The sequence below is a fragment of the Anastrepha ludens genome, chromosome 5 (assembly GCF_028408465.1).
Source record: "Anastrepha ludens isolate Willacy chromosome 5, idAnaLude1.1, whole genome shotgun sequence".
In the NCBI taxonomy this organism is placed as follows: Eukaryota; Metazoa; Arthropoda; class Insecta; order Diptera; family Tephritidae; genus Anastrepha; species Anastrepha ludens.
In genome coordinates this window covers 14,395,851-14,412,816 of record NC_071501.1, presented here as the reverse complement: position 1 = coordinate 14,412,816, position 16,966 = coordinate 14,395,851, and the positions used below count along the sequence as shown (strand labels likewise).

Genomic DNA, 16,966 nt, shown 5'->3' with positions numbered 1-16,966 from the left:
CATTTTGCAACAAAAAACGATAGTAAATCTGAGAAAAATATGAGCCACGAAAGAAATATAACAGAATATGCGGCTATGACGCACGGACATGGGAGTTAATCTATTCTCAATATAATTCTTCAACCATATAAGCATAAAATCTAAAAAGAAATAAAGGGCACAACAGTTTAAAATCTAGCCTTCCAAGAGCTTCCTATGGATTACCACTATTTCTTCTCTTCTTCTCTTCTTCTTCTATTAAGATTGTTTTCTGTTATTTAAAAAAATGCAATATGTATGAATATTTAAACTAAAAGATATGATGTTAGTAAAAAAGGGATTTTGTTGTTTTGATTCCTCTTACAAGAAATTATTTGCGAACTCGATATCCAGCACACGTCCCATCTTTTGGGTGGTCGTCCCTGTGGCCTTATAACATTTGATTTGGCTTTCATAACTACTTTGGCTATTCTATCAGAGTGCATACTTTCAACATAATTTCGCCAATATTTTCTTCTTCTTCTGGTGAGTTTGTTGATATCCTTGACTTCATAAGCCTCACCGATCTCGGCATTCGTTTTTCTATAGTACAGAGTGTGCGCGACGATAACTCTAAGTGTATGCAGTTCCACAGTTGTTGCTTGTTGTTGTGTTGCTGTTGCATCAGCTCTGGCTTCTGAAGAATACGTTAGTATTGGTCGCACACATGTTTTATACACTCAAATTTATTATGCCATTTATTATTCTTTTAAACCTCCTGATATGGCAGTGGCTTTAGTAACTTGAATTTTTAATTTTTTTATGTCTTTGTTGCTGGTTATTAGCGTTCCAAGGTAATTGAATTCAAACACCTGTTCAATTGATCTTTTGAAAACGCCGAGTTTACATCGGAGAGATTCTCTGAATATTGCCATATATTTGGTTTTTTCAGCTGAGATTAGCCACCCGCTTTTTCAAACTCGAACAGTAATTGCTGAAGTGTATCCTCAAGTTCTCAATCAATTAGTGAATGCTGTAAATTTATGAAAATGGAGGTCACCGGCTGTTTCTCAGAAGTAACACCTCCTTGCCTTTGCACCACTTTCAATATTATTACTTAACCTTCATGTTTGTTGGCACCACAAACTTCACCCAATTATTTGGAACGCAAACGCAAACTGATTGTACTCAGTTCTGTATAATAAAAGATAAACGACTCTTTCTCACGTTCGTACCGTCTGAGATGCCTACCTTTTCCATGTGCTTTGCCTATAGAATGTGGCCCGTCATCAATCAAACCAGCCACCTGTAGTTCCTTCTGCTTATTCACAGGAGGATTTGGACGGACAATTTCTGCTAGGGTGCTACCCCAGATTTCACCCATGTGGACACTTGCTTGAGAATGAATCGCTTTCCAGGCACGTCTGAAGGAACCTCTTCTACTACGCCGCCGAGATCCAGGCCAAAACGAATCGACAACTACTGGACCAGGCAATAACCGACATTCATCGGGAGACGCTTACCACCTTCTTATGCCAACCACCACCCTCAGCAGATGAAGAGCTCCAACTTCCTTGAGAGGGTCGCGTAACCTTGGTACAACTACGTTCTGTATATTATAGCAGATTAAAATCAAGAATTGACCCCGATGACATACCAAACATATGTCCAGCACCCCGCACGATACTAACCTCTCCCTCTGGACTCCACCTGTCGAAACAGAAAGTTTACTGGGCCTACCCTTAGATGAGCTAGACGAAGACGATTGGTGACTTACATTGCACTGACAGGGTTTAGTATTGCTGCTACAGCAACAAGAGCAACAGTCATTTGAACATGACGGATAACATCAGTTTTGTTCATCTGCAGCATCTCTCAACTTGCCAAGCTCGCTTGTGGGTTGAAGTAATCCGTTTGCTAACTATGATTTTGATGGCTGCAGAAGGGAGTGGCAGAGGGGAATCCGGGCCAAAGAGCTTATATATAAGGATAACACCTTGCATAAATGACTTCCACGTTATTAACGAGGCGTCAAAACCTAAAGGACCCAAATACATTTCACTCTCGTCGTGTGTTGATGGTAGATATAGACTTTCAACGACTCAAATTTTCTCACACAGTTTGTCTCTGGGTACCACAGCTCCTAAGCATGGGCACCAACTCCCAAATGTTGACCTTCCTTAAATGATTTTTTTTTTTTTGGTTTTTTGCAAAAATATAAAAATTTTCGATCACATTTTATGGTATATATCAGCAAACGGTTTTCGAAAATAGTTCCTTCTCAAAAAACTGTAATTAAAATATCATAAATTACACAGTCCTGCGAGGGTGAGTTTCTAGAATGGCTGTACTTGTTTCTTGTAGTTTTTTATGCGCTGAAAACGAATCTGACCTTCAAAATGCTCCATCACGTCAGGATTTTTGGTAAATGAAGCCTAAAAGGTCAAAAATGGCCATTTTAGCCATTTTAGATCATTTTTTTTTTGGGATAGAAAATTTTTTTTTTCAATTTTCGACGAAAAGGTTGCATAGTACAACTCTTTAGCTTTAAAACCCATTTTTTTAAATTATTGTACGATTTTTTTAAAAAAAGTTATGACATTTTGAAATTAACAGTTTCAGTTACGTATACGTTGGGTATAACGTCTATTGGCGTAACTGAAACTGTTAATTTCAAAATGTCATAACTTTTTTTAAAAAAATCGTACCATAAGTTTAAAAAATGGGTTTTAAAGCCAAAGAGTTGTACTATGCGACCTTTTTGTCGAAAATTGAAAAAAAAAATTTTCTATCCCAAAAAAAATTATCAAAAATGGCTAAAATGGCCATTTTTTGACCTTTTAGGCTTCATTTACCAAAAATCCTGACGTGATGGAGCATTTTGAAGGTCAGATTCGTTTTCAGCGCATAAAACACTACAAGAAACAAGTACAGCCATTCTAGAAACTGAAAAAAGTTAAATTTCGCAGGCCTGTGTTATTTGAGGCATCAGACTCACGAAAATACAGTTTTATGTAAGCTCACCATCTCAGTGCCTTCATTAAATAAAATCATGAAAACTTTATAAAGGAACCGACAAGCAATATTTTTGCAACTAATTTTAAAAACACCCACTTAACCGAAATCAAGATAAAGGCGCACATGCACACACATTTTTGTTCTGTCCGTGTTCCGTCTCTTTCTTCCTGCTCAGGACTCATATTTCTTCCCCCATTAGGCACTACAACGCATTTTATTTGCCTGTTATGAAATTTTGCAAGCATATAAGAATATACGTATGTTTAGCGAATATATGTACATATACATGTGCAACATATACATACGTATATGTACATGTGCATGAGTGCTACGTGCTTATACATAACTAATTTATATCTCAATCCCAATGTAGAGTTTGTATTTGCATATTTTCCCAATTATTTCATATTAAGAAGAATTAAAGACTGAGCAAAAATATGTATGCAAGCTTTCGTAGTACTCGTGCACATATTTAAATATATGTAGATTGAAGTGGTTTAATTTTTATGGTATGATTTCATTCGACATCATTCCTAAATGTTCCAGATTCTAGATAAATTTCTAAGAAAAAAAAGTATTCCTTTAGGTAGCAATATTTTAGGGTGATAATATGTAGATCGACTGATTTCTACTAGCAGTGAGATGATATCTATTCTGGTTTAAATTTCGTATAGCGTTAAGAGCAGTGTCAGTGCAGACCAAATGTTTACCACGCCGATTTTTTAATATGTCAATGATTTTTGAGGTAAATGCGGCAGTATAGACAAGTTCATTTCTTTAGAACTAAGGTTTCTGAGCTACGCTTGAAGCACTTATCTTTTTGATATCTGTTCTGCATACACTTCTCATGGGAAATTACAATTATTTAATGCTATTCATCAACTGGTATAACTCTGGTCACTCACGTACTAGTATGACTTCTACCATCAAATGACTATTCATGAACGAGCTCTTTTACTGCAGGGTACATCGAAATACTGCTTCTACGATTTAATTTAGCACATGTATTAATTTTCAGACAGTTTTATCGCTCCATGCAATCGCACTTCACTTATACATAAACCTTTTTGTGGTGGCGGGGCGGATGAGCAACATTTGTCATCGCACTCAGGCGCGTGAAATTTTTGGACATCTGGAAAAGGAGTGAAACTGACTTGCATGATAGTAATTATGATAAATGTGGTTGAATATATATTTCCGCTGGTATTTACTTATACATATTTATGTATGGTTACTTAGACAAATACACTTTAGGGTGATTTAAACTGTGTAGACGTAGACAGAAAAAAAATTATAATTTATTGAAGCGAAATATTTTTAAATTATTGAAATCTAAATGCGGCAAAAGAGATGTTAAAAAATATTTAAAATATTTCAGGAGGTAAGCGTTTGAACCAAAAGCAAAGGAAGCAAACGAAAGAAAAAGAATACACTTAAAAATATGTGTCCGCAAGCTAACGCTTTTGGATATATGAACCTTTTATTGTCTGAAGATTTATTTCTAATCACCTTACCTACTAATTAGTATGCACAAATGTAGGAAGCACACACACAAAGCAAAATTTAAAAACGAACTTACGGGATGTGCTTTGGAGGTCTTATTTCTCCAAAGCACATCCCTTTCATTTCCGAGCGGGCACCACACCTTTTTCTTAACTATTTCCATAAGCCTCTCAATGGATTTGTAACTTTTATGACTCAATCGTAACTTCAATTATTCAAGTCTATTTATATTCAGGATTACCAGAGGTGTATGCTTTCAAATGTTGCGGAAAAAATAAATTTAGTGGGCAAATATCAGTTGATCTTTTAGCCCATAGTACTGGTCCTCCCTTCCTACTAATCTACATGCGTGCAATACTAATGAAAGGTGGGCTGACAACACATAGAAAAAGACAAAGAAAATATCTTTGGATCAAAAGAATCTCGTTCAAAAGAAAGTTGATCAAAAGGTAACCATTATATTCTGCAAACACTTCATGAAGTGCTCGATTTAATGTCAAGTGCTGAGAAAGTGTTGCAAATCTTTCAGAAATAGGTTTATTAGTCGGCTAGAGTATAGCGACAGTAAAGCGAAGTGAATTGAAAAAAGGTTGGCAAAATATTCAATACTTTTTTGATTTATCCAATCATGAAAATTTTAGTATAGAGTTTTTAAATTGAAATATCTTCGGTTCTTTATACACATACTTTTTAAAAAAATTAGAAAACAATATCTTTATCATGTTTATGAAATTTTTTTAGGATAAAATATACTTTTTAAAAAACTTTCTTTATTTATTTTGATAAAATTTTTTGGATAATTTTTGTTTGCTTGCTAAAAAGTTAGGAACAAAACTTTTTTTTGTCAGTTTTCCCCGATTGTTTTCCATAAAAGTAGAAATACCTTTTAAAAAACATATTTTCCTTTTTTCTTGACAATTTTTTTTTTTTTTGAAATTTTTTTTTATTTTTTTGTTAATAAAAAAAATTTTGTTCTCCGTTTTTTCCCCTATCGTTTCCCATAAAAATAAAAATACGTTTTAAAAAACATTTTTTTCTTTTTTTTTTTTTGATAAATATTTTTTAAAGATTTTTTTTTTTAATGTTTGGAAATAAATTTTTTTCTCAATTATATATTTTTTTTTTTTTTTTTTTTTTTTTTTGGCGGTGAGGTAGGGTTCAAAATGCCTTCGCACTTACAGTAACCGTCGTCTACTGCGTCGAATGGTGTAGCCACTAAAACAATCCCTCCCCATTCCTTCCCGGATGTTTCCTCTGCCCCGGGACTACGGTAGTATTTCATCGTAGGCAGAGGAGATCCAAGTAGGCGTTCTGTTCAGAAAGAAGCCTTTTCTGCTCCCCCTGCGTCCAGGGTCGCCAATTTTGGAGCCAGCATCACGCTATCGGCTCATCTTCTACTCAGGTAGGATGGATGTATGTATATTGATCATCTCTATCCATGTCAAATTTCTTGGCACGTAGGATGCGCTCCACGTACGTGTCAATAAATTGCCAGCTTTCTGCACTTTCGACCATTTTTTGAATGATGTTGTCTGCTTTTAAGGGGCCTAGCCTATCTTCTATTGCTTTGCGCTCTGATGTCCACCTCTCACATTTGGAAAATGTGTGATCAGCAGTGATTCAGCAGTTTCTGCTTTCCCTATTTTGTTGAGGTATTTATAAAAGTACCCATGTCCAGATAGCATCTGGGTGATGTAATAGTTCACCTCACCGAATTTCCTGTCATACCATTTATCTATGTTTGGTATCAGTCTCTTTGTCCATTTTCCTTTCGCCTCTGACGCCCAGCGCTCTTGCCATATTTGGAGTGTGCGTGCTCGAGCTTGTTGCCTTCTGGTATTTGTGCGGTCGCATGTGTGGTCGTCTGTGTTATTTGTCTCGCTCTTTTTGAGGTCCCATAGTTCTTTTCGTTCCCTCGCTAGGAGATCTATGGGTATCGTACCGCTAATGATAAGTACTGCTGCTTCCGATACCGTGCGGTAAGCTGAGGCAACGCGGAATCTTCCGACGACATTCTGATTTGAGTGTGTCCGCCCATACTTCACAGCCGTATAGCAAGATGGATATCGTTGTGTCCATGAGCAGCTTCCGCCTGCTTGCGATGGGGCCTCCGATATTAGCCATTAATCGTGATAAGTTTGATTATTTTGGCAGATTTTTCAGCACGGTGTTGGATTTGTGCCCAGTAAGTCAGCTTGTTGTCAAGTCTGATGCCCAGGTATTTCACCACTTTTGAAGTCCTTATATTCTCCGTGTAGACCGGCATTATTACTTCTAGAGGTATGCGCGCCCTCGTAAGTAGAATTAGTTCCGTCTTTTCCGGAGCCAAGCTAAGGTCGTGCGAGTCGAGCCATGTCTTGATTCTTATCAACGTCTGTGAGAGTTTCCGTCTTGCCGCGTCTAAATCGCGTGCGGTAATTACTGCTGCAACATCATCCGCATATCCTACTAGATAACATTCGTCGGGCATATCGATGTTGAAGATGCCGTCGTAGCTGACGTTCCAGAGATCAGGGCCTAAGATTGAACCTTGGGCCGCACCTGAAGTTAGCACTTTTGTCCGTTGTCCTCTACTTGTGTCGTAAATGAGTACACGATCTTTGAGGTAGCTACGGATCATCTTCATCAGGTATTGAGGTATTTTGTAACGCTTCTCAAGTGCGTCAATCATATCCTCCCATCTTGCGCTGTTGAAGGCGTTTCTTACGTCAATCGTGGCTAAGAGCACGATCGGTCGGGAGAAGTGATTTCTGCTCCGAGCTTTTTCTACACTCTTCACTACATCCTCAATTGCTCCGGTTGTCGACCTGCGTTGCCTCAATTATATAAATAATATATAAATAATAATATAAAATATAATGTTAAAATTGCTTTTCCCTTCTTTTTAATGAAATTTCAACAATTTTTTTTGTTATTTTTTTTTTTTTTTGTGTTTTTTGTTTGTCAGGTTTTCCCCATGAAAGGTTTTATAGAGTTCTTAAAGTGAAATATCTTCGGTTCCATAATTTTTTTGGATAAAATATACTTTTTAAAAAAAATTGAAAAAACATATTTTTGTCATTTTTTTCCTTATTCCTAATATTTTTACGATAAAATATACTTAAAAAATTATGTCTTTATTTATTTTAATATAATTTTTTAGACAATTTTTTTTGTTTGTTAAAAATATTTGGAATACAAATTTTTTATTATCATTTTTTGACCTGATTGTTTTCCATAAAAATAAAATATACTTTTGAAAAAATGTGTTTTCCTTTTTTTATATAATTTTTGTTTTTTTTTCAGTTTTTTTCTTTTCTTTTTTTAATCTTTGGAAGAAAACGGTTTTGTCACTTTTTCCCCGATCTTTATCTCATAAAAATAAAATACTTCTAAAAAAAAATTTTTTCCTTTTTTTTGATAAGTTTTTTTCGAGTTGTTCGAATATTTTTTTTTTGAAGTTTTTTCCTTGTTTTGTCACAAATGTTTGGAAAACGAATTTTTGCTCAATTTCCCCCCCGATTGCTTGCCATAAAAATAAACTACAGTATTTGAAAATTTTTTTTCTATTTTTTAATGAAATTTGTTGAATGTTTTTTTTTTTTGTGTGAAAAATGTTTGGGCAAAATTTCTTTTGTTGGTTTTTAAAACAAAAATATATTGTACTTTTTAAAATTTTTTTGTTTTGATAATTTTTTTTTATTAAAAATGATTGGAAACAAATTTTTTGTGTCATTGTTTTCTCCCAATTGGTTCCCATAAAAATAAAAGTAAAATATACTTTTTGAAAAAAATGTTTTGCCTTTTTTAATAACATTTTTTGGAAAATTGTGTTTTTGGTTTTGTGACAAATTTTTGGAAAAAAATTTTTTTTGTTCAGTTTTGTCCCGATTTTTTCCATAAAAATAAAATACTTTTTAAAAAGCATATTTCCCTTTTTTTGATAATTTTTTTCTAGTTTTCCGACTTTTTTTTAATATTTTTCTTTTTTTGTAAAAAATGTTTGGAAAAAGAATTTTTTTCTCAGTTTTTCCCCCGATCTTTTTCCATAAAAATAAAATATGCCTTTTAAAACTTTTTCCGTTTTTGTATAAGTTTTTCTTTTTTGTTGTTTTTTTGTTAAAAATGTTGGGAAACAAATTTTGTATGTCAGTTTCTTGCCCCGATTTGTTTCCACAAAAATAAAAGTAAAATATATTTAAAAAAAATGTTTTCCCTCTTTTATTACCATTTTTTGGAATTATTAATATTATTATTTTTTTTTGTGAGAAATGTTTGGAAAAAAATGTTGTTTATCAGTTTTTGCCCTTCATGTTTCCCATTAATAGCCGAGACTATTCTCACTAATCTCTGAAAGTTTCTTGATGGAGTTACTATAACTTTTTAAGGCGTAAAGCGAACCAGAGAGAAATACCGTGTATTTGCTTTCTAATGTGCCTAGTGATTTCCAAAAGAAAGTAATTTATGTGTAGGTACGCTAGCGCTGTGCTAGAAAAGTATTTTGCATTCATTTGCTGTACGTACTTGAACTTAACTCGAAAAGCTATGGGAATCCCGCTATGAAACTTTGAATAATTAATTACTGAGCATAGTTTCAGCTTTTATTGAAAAAACCTAATTTTGTTTCAAAAATTTAAAAAAATGTCTAAACATTTTTGATAAAAATGTAAAATTTGTTTCCCAAAGTTTTTCCAAAATTTTTAATAAAAAAGTAAAATTTTTTTCCAAAGAAATTTTTTTTTTAAGTGTCATTTACCTTAAAAATTAAGAAAAATAGGTATAAGCATCTATTAAAAAAAGAGCCCATTAAAAATTTCTGTACCAAAATTTTCACCACTGAATAAATGTCTCAATTAATATTTTTTCTTCGGAATGTTTTCAGTTCATTTCTTATTATACTCAAGCATACAAATAAGCAGATCTTCGGAAAAATTCAGATAATTTTAAAAATATTTCCATCACTTCACGAGGAATCGCTCAAATATAGAAAATTATGTTTTGCATGCTGCATAAAAGACTTGAAGAACACTTAAAACTATTAAAAAAAAATACTTAAAATTATTAAAAATTAAAAGCATAGTAAAATAATTTTTGTTTCGTTTATTTAGAATTTGAAAATTGTTCTTCATGTGTTCCCAGTGAATAATTATACAAAATTTAACTGCTCTGTGTCATTCCAGTTTTAGCCACTCCATGTGTAGAGATGCGCCACTGTGAGACAACGATGTGGGTTCGCATCTCACGTAAAGCACGGTCCAAGCACTTTCCCAAACATACCTACTTTCCTAGTTTCTCATAAAGAGATAAATAAAAAAATATAAATTTGAAAACATATTCCTCAACCCCAAGAACTTATCCTTCCCATCCTTACTCCCGCACAATAGTCTGCGCATTACTTGCATTGTGACTGCTAAAACAACCAAAAGACAAAGGAAAACACACAGTTACACATTGCATCAGTGGCGCCAGCAAGAAGAAGCGGGCGATCGGGGTAATAGCGCAAACACACCAAATTTAGCGAAGTCCTCAACCAGCTGTGCGATCCTTCTGCCAGAAACTCGTGAAACACAGATGGCGCTCCAAGCAGTAAGAACGCGTTGTTTCTAAGCAACGACAGGTGGGCATTGCCACCACTTAGAACTGGTAGCAGCAGGGATAATCACCTACCCTGTCAGAACTCAAACAGATTAACGAAACCAACGCAAGACTGAGTCTTGTCGAAACACTAAGCTCCCGAGAGGAGTGAACAGGGAAAAAAAGAACGATGTATATAGTAAAACACAAAATTTTCATTAGACTCTGCATATGCCTTATGCGAATATGCGTTCCAGTTCATGAAAGCGCAAGTTGTTGTTTTGCTCAAAAACTTTAAATTGCACGCACATCCGATTTAAAATCTTTCTACCTCATTTCCTCTATCAATATGGCTAAAACTTTTCACTTGCTAACCAAAATCCAAGCAAACTACTTCTCTGTTCTTTAAATTTGTTAGCTTTTTTTCGTTTTTTGCTTTTTGTACTCTATCGATTTCTGTTAAGACAACATTGGCATTGATGTAATGGAGCTTCTGAAAGTCGATTATTCTAAAAAGCCAACGAATATTATCCGCATATGTATGCATATATGTATGTATGTATATATGTATGTATGCATTTATTTATATATGCATACCACACACGCACACACACAAGTATATTGTTTCCATTTTCACTTTTCGCTTTTTCGGTTTGTGTTCACAAACAAATTTGCAGTAAATCAACGCCACACAAGCAGCTGTTGAAAATTCAAGCGCAATGCACAGTGGAGTGCAATTCATTGCCAAACAAACAGACTCGCATACGCTTATGCCACATGCCACATACACAGAAAGTGAGTAAATATTTGCAACTGATTGTATGTAGGCCCGTGTGTTTGTCGACATGTGTGTGTGTGGGTGGGCATAAGTACACATAATCGCTTATATATGTATTTGTGAATTGTGCATACTTGAGTTTGTTTGTTTTTGTATATTCACGCATTCACTGGTACGAGTTCGGCGAAAAGTTTTAAATTTATTGATGAATTGTGTAAATGGTTTGTGGTTCTGCTTATTACGCCTTTGCTTTGGCTGGGCATCATCATTATTATCGTAGTTGTTTTGCCTTTCACTTGATTGAGTGTATTATTCAATATATGTATTTGCCCTTTGAGTACTTATTCGTATAATAAATCAGCTGAGCTCTTTTTTCATTTACTCTTAATTGACTTGTTGATTTGATCTTGAATCTTAAGCAAGGAAACTTCACATAAAAAAGCGGTAAAAAGGTAGAAGTACAGGAATTGAATGCAAAATTGGATTTAATTACTCGTTAGTGAAATCCTTTTTCTCTTTTTTTTGTAATACTTTTTTTATATTTAAAAACGTTTGGGAAATTACTTTTTTTTGCAATACTACTTTTATATTCAAAAACCTCTAGTAAAAGCTAGAACGACCCAAACAACACTTCAAAACTTTTCATCATTAAATCTAAAATTTATACGGAATAACCCCACAGGTATGTAAATTTCATGCTACTTACCTCTCTATAAGATAAATTGATAAATTTTGCAACACACAAAATAGACCAACGCAAAAGTCAGCTAATGCCAAATTTGCCAGAAAGAAGTTCGTTATTGAGCGTAAGCGCCGCGATAAGGTTACGACGAGTATCACAAGCAAATTTCCTGGAATGAAAAGAGATTTAATTAGTGTATATTTACGTATTTCTGTGCACAACAGCTGTTACTAAATAAATATTTGCTAGAAGAGTACGCAAATTTTTATAATTTATTAAACGTAAGCCAAATTAAGTATGATTTAGTATTAACTCGAGTATATGCAAGCAATTTGAATATCCTGCCATACACCTGTGCCAAGCATTTAAAATATGGCATTTCTACATTGCAAAGTAAGATACGAAATGAATTTAACTTTAACACTGATAACACAAATTGTCTAAGAAAGTCATTTTAACTGCTTTTTAATTTCAATTAGGACAACAATTATGTATTAGGTGCGCAACTAGGTTCTCGCTGTTTTATTTTTTTTCTGATGAAAATACAACTCTATTCTGAAAAAATGGTTACAAGTGAATCACTGAAAGTATTGCCCATCGCTGGCTACTACTTTTTCCCATCTTTATGGCAGATCTCGCATACCGTCGCGGTACAACTGTTCATTTTTTAAGGCTATCCACGGATCAAGCCATTTTTTGATGTTTTCATATGAATGGAACTGCTGGTCAGCTAGATAATCGTACGGCGCAATATCTGGAAAATATGGCGGGTGGGGTAGAATTTCCCATTTCAGTGTTTTCAGGTAGGTTTTAACGGGTTTGGCAACGTGATGCCGCGCATTGTCATGCTGTAAAATAACTGCTGCTCGGCTCAATCGGATCAATTGAAGTCGATATCGATCCGCAGCGACGGTTTCGCTTGGTTTTAACAGTTCATAACGAATAACACCAACTTGGTCCCACAAATTACATAGCATAACCTTCGCAGCGTGAATATTTGGCCGAGGCGACGACGTATAAGCATGACCGGGCAGTCCTCATGACTTTATTTTCTTTGGATCGCTGTAATGAATCCATTTTTCATCACCCGTCACGATGCGATGGAGAAAACCCTTCCTGTTTCGCCGCTGGAGCAGTTGTTCACAGGCGAAAAAATGGCGTTCAATATCCCTTGTTTTTAACTCATAAGCAACCCAAGCCCCAAAGCATGCAATCGCTTGAAAATGTGGAAACGGATTGGCGGGTAACTCCTAATACTGAAGCAAGCTCTTTATGCGTTCCTCGCGGGGACGCTCGTCAACATTAAAATCACCGTCTTTCAAGCAACGGAACCAATCTCGGCACGTTGTTTCACTTAAAGCAGCTCTCCATAAACTTTTTATAGCTCTCGATGCGCTTCAGCCGCCGTTTTTTTTCGAATGAAAGAGGAAAATCAACACGTCCCGCAAATGACGATTATTCGGCACAAAATCAGACATTTTCACAAAACCAAAAGTATATGAAACCAAAACAAAATCACTAAAATGTCGAAGTAGTTTGTTTACCATATGTCTAAGCTTGGTTTATGAAATTTAGGCCATGTTAAAATCGACTAGCACACACTTCTGGCACCATCTATTGACAAACAGCGAGAACTTAAATTATAATGGCATAGCTTCTTATAATACTGTGACCTTTGGAATACAACTTTATATAGATTTTTTTCGACAGTTATTGAAAAAGCTAAAAAACATAGGTGGAGAGTGTTCCAATATACTATAGAATCAGATGCAACACATTGGGACTATTTTCTGAAGATGAATCGGATTATATTCAAAGTGAGTCACCTGATGCTGAAGATTGCGATCCAGAAGCGATCACCGATGATGAAAATGAAAATGTCGTCAATGTGCACAGGAAAAGAGGTAGGGCTTAAGTAGTTCACACTCTGATGAAGAAAATGAAAAAAATCTTAAGAAGACCGAAACAGCTATCCATGGTACTGTGTGGTTAAAATTTGACGAATGTGGTATTCCTAGAAGATCAACATCTATTTGAGTTCTGAAAAATGTGAAAGGGCCAACAGGCTATGGCAGATAATCTTGTCCGTGCATTCTCGTTGATAATAGGTAACTATTTTCTCAAACATATAAAAAAGTGCATAGCAGAAGAAGGCCGCCGAATTTTGGAGTACGATTAGACAACAATATTACCGAAAATACGTGCGTTTATTGGGAATTTTATATCCTCGTGTAGCCCACGAGGCAAACAATTTATAATTTAATTATTTAGAAACAACTATGCCCTGAAATAAGTTCAAGCAAATCCTAAGATTTATTTCTTTTGACAAAAAAAAAAAACAACAAAACAAAAAAAAACAAACCGAAAAAAGTAGGCTGCTCCAAGCAAATAAATTTATGCGACAAGTTCATTGAAAACAGTCAAGCTACCAGCGAGGGCAAAGTATAATTTTTTTTTTGCATTTTTTTTCCTTGTTTACTCTTATCGGGAGCATAGGGCCTCAAGAAGACTCTTCCATCGAACACGGTTCTGTGCTGTTGTTTTTGCACCGTCCCATGTGCTGTCGGCATCTGCTGGTTCGCGCAACATCGACCTTTTTTTTCAATGTGTGACCTATCCATCGCCACTTTCTGCGTTTGATTTGCCATAGGAAGGGTTCCTCATTCGTTAATCTCCACAATGCATCGTTACTAAAATATTCTGCAGATGCTGCGGAGGCATTTGTTGACGAAAGGGCAAAATATAATAGACGAGCAATTATTTCCGACAAAAAACAGGTACAGGTTTATACTGTATATATCTAATAAGCCCAACAAATTTGGCTTCAAATTCTGACTTACTTCAAATGTACTAACATTACGTACGTTTTGAAAGGTTTCCCTGACTTGGAAAAAGATAAACAACGACCATCGTCAATGCACTCAGTGAACACGGTGTTCTGAAGCGTGTCGAGCCATATACTCGCACAAGCTGTGGAACGAATAATATCTCCGATAACTTTCTCAAACTTGGTAGAAAAACAACACTCGTTGGAATTATTAGAGTAAATTGAAAAAAAAACTACCCAAGGCAGCCAAACAAACGGAAGATTACATGCCAGCACTCGTCTATATAAATCAGAAAATGGTATCCTTAGAATATTAAAAGCAAACTGAAGAAATGATCAGCTGTTCTGAGTTCCAGCCATAAATTTGTGAAGATTGTTAGAAGTAATAAAAAAACGGGATTTTATTCATTTTTATAACAAAACAAAAACTTTAGTTGATATGGAGGAACAAATGGGCAGAAAATACACAGTAAAATCTAGTTTTTGTAGATGGTATCTCCAAAAAGTTTTCAATATTTTAGGTTTGACTGATATAAATGCTTGGATACTGAACAAAGAAGCACCAGGAATACAAATACAAAAAAAGCAGTTATTGTTTCAATTTGAAGAACAGCTTTCCACCGATTACAGAGCTGCAAGACAGGAAAATTCTTCAGAACAATGGTACCCACAATGATCAACTGATCAATGATCATCAAATACAGCATATTTTAACGAATAAAAAATTTGTCAGGTACAACTTTACCACAATAACAAAGCAAAACAAAAAACAAACAAAAAACTAAATGAAAACAGTCAAAAGTATTTTGCGGAAGATGTACACTAGGGCGGGTCGATTTAAAAATCGCTCATTGCTCTGTGAAAACCGTATTCTAGGGATCAAAATAAGAAACTATGCCGAAAGAACCATACCTCTAAAACGAATTGTGATGTCCCCCAATTTGGGTGGAACGAAAAATCCCACTTTGACCCATTTAGAGTGCTCCAATCGAGTCCAAATGTATGACCGACCCCCACTAACTTTGGACGGCCGATCCACCCATGCCAGTGGCACACCCCCTGGAACTCCCTTGGGGGGTTCCCCATACAATCATTTCAAAATATCACCATTTTTGGCCTTTACATGAGAAAAGAAACTAAAAAGTTCGACCCAAATTGGGGGACATCACAATTCGTTTTAGAGGTATGGTTCCTTCGGCAAAGTTTCTTATTTTGATCCCTAGAATATGATTTTCACAGACTAATGGGCGATTTTTTGCCTCCCCACAAATCGACCCGGCCTAATGTACACATAAAAATTATTCCACTTTCACTTGCTTAAAATGTACAAATAATACATAAATTATTTTTCTTCATAGTGAAGTAAATTTTTTCCTTCTTAATGCTTACTTATAACTCATTATTTGACTCTAAATAATATAAAAAATATTAAAAATTTGTTTTAAACAAATGTCTTTACACATTACTTATTCTTTCACAATGCAGTCATTTTGACTGCTTTTGGGCAAGACAAGTACTTACATACACCAAGTTTCAGTGTTTCTAGTGTTAATTTTCTTCCACATATCGCTTGCTAGTGTGTATCAACAGATGAGATATATTTTAATAATTTCACTCATTTTTAAGTATTTAAATACTTACATTGAGTTAAAATTGCATCAAAAAAAATATATAAACAGAAGCCGACTTTAGCACCAGCAGCAATTCATTAACATTCTATTAATTTTAAGCACATTTTTGAATGCATACACTTATGTATGTAAATATTACATTATGCAAGCCTTTTAACAGCATTCACAGCCACTAGTTGCAATATTCTTGCAATGTTAACAGCAAGAAATGCATGAGTAATTCCTCTTCTAGTCATAACCGCTATTAGTTACAGCGGCGAGCATTAACAGTAGTAGTAGTACGAGCAGCATTTCATTTACATTATTATAGTACAAATAACATCATTCACATAGGGCGGATAACATAACAGCAGCAATAACAGCAATGGGAGAGGCATTTCATTCTCATTAAACTCGAACCATATACACGTACATGTTGTATGTTACCGTGCTTGCATAGAAAGTAGATTGGACTAATAGAAATAAAAACAGTTTTAGAAGTCGCCAATAACAACAAAATCGTTAAAATTTCATTCTCCTTACTCATATTAAGTGCAAATATTTACACTGTTAATAAAACAATAAGAACATTAAATGTACATATACATATGTAAGCAAATCTGTATATGTAAATCAAGTGGAAATTTGGTAGATTTTATTCTTTTACAAATTTTATATTCCATAGGTTGCTAAGGAATGCTCACAGCTCATTTGGTATAAATTAGTATTAATCAGGGGCAACATTTTTCACATTAAAATATTTAAACGACCAGAGAAATGCATATCGAAAGCTCATAAAAATAAATGAATGCAGACGACAGCCACACAGTAGAGTTAATGAAGAGATCGGCAATTCAAAGTGCTACAAAGTTACTATGTAGTATTTAGTTAACAGATAGTACCACGAATTGCCTCACTTAGTTTCTTTAACTCTATTGACTATTAAGTATGCGTCTCATTTTAATAAATATTTGTAATAATTTCGTAAAATTAAATACAAGTAAATAAACCCCTGTCGTCGTTGAAACTTTAAGTAA

At 34.7% G+C, this 16,966-nt stretch overlaps 1 protein-coding gene across 2 annotated transcripts in view; it reads right to left on the bottom strand.

Annotated features, from left to right (window-relative positions):
* Positions 1-16,966, bottom strand: part of LOC128863375 (trissin receptor) — a 189,073-nt gene that overhangs the window by 129,315 nt on the left and 42,792 nt on the right. For both annotated transcript variants that reach the window (XM_054102503.1, XM_054102504.1), the window contains exon 2: positions 11,517-11,661. In XM_054102503.1, coding sequence (XP_053958478.1) covers positions 11,517-11,661 — 145 coding nt within the window. The remainder of the gene's footprint in view (positions 1-11,516; positions 11,662-16,966) is intronic.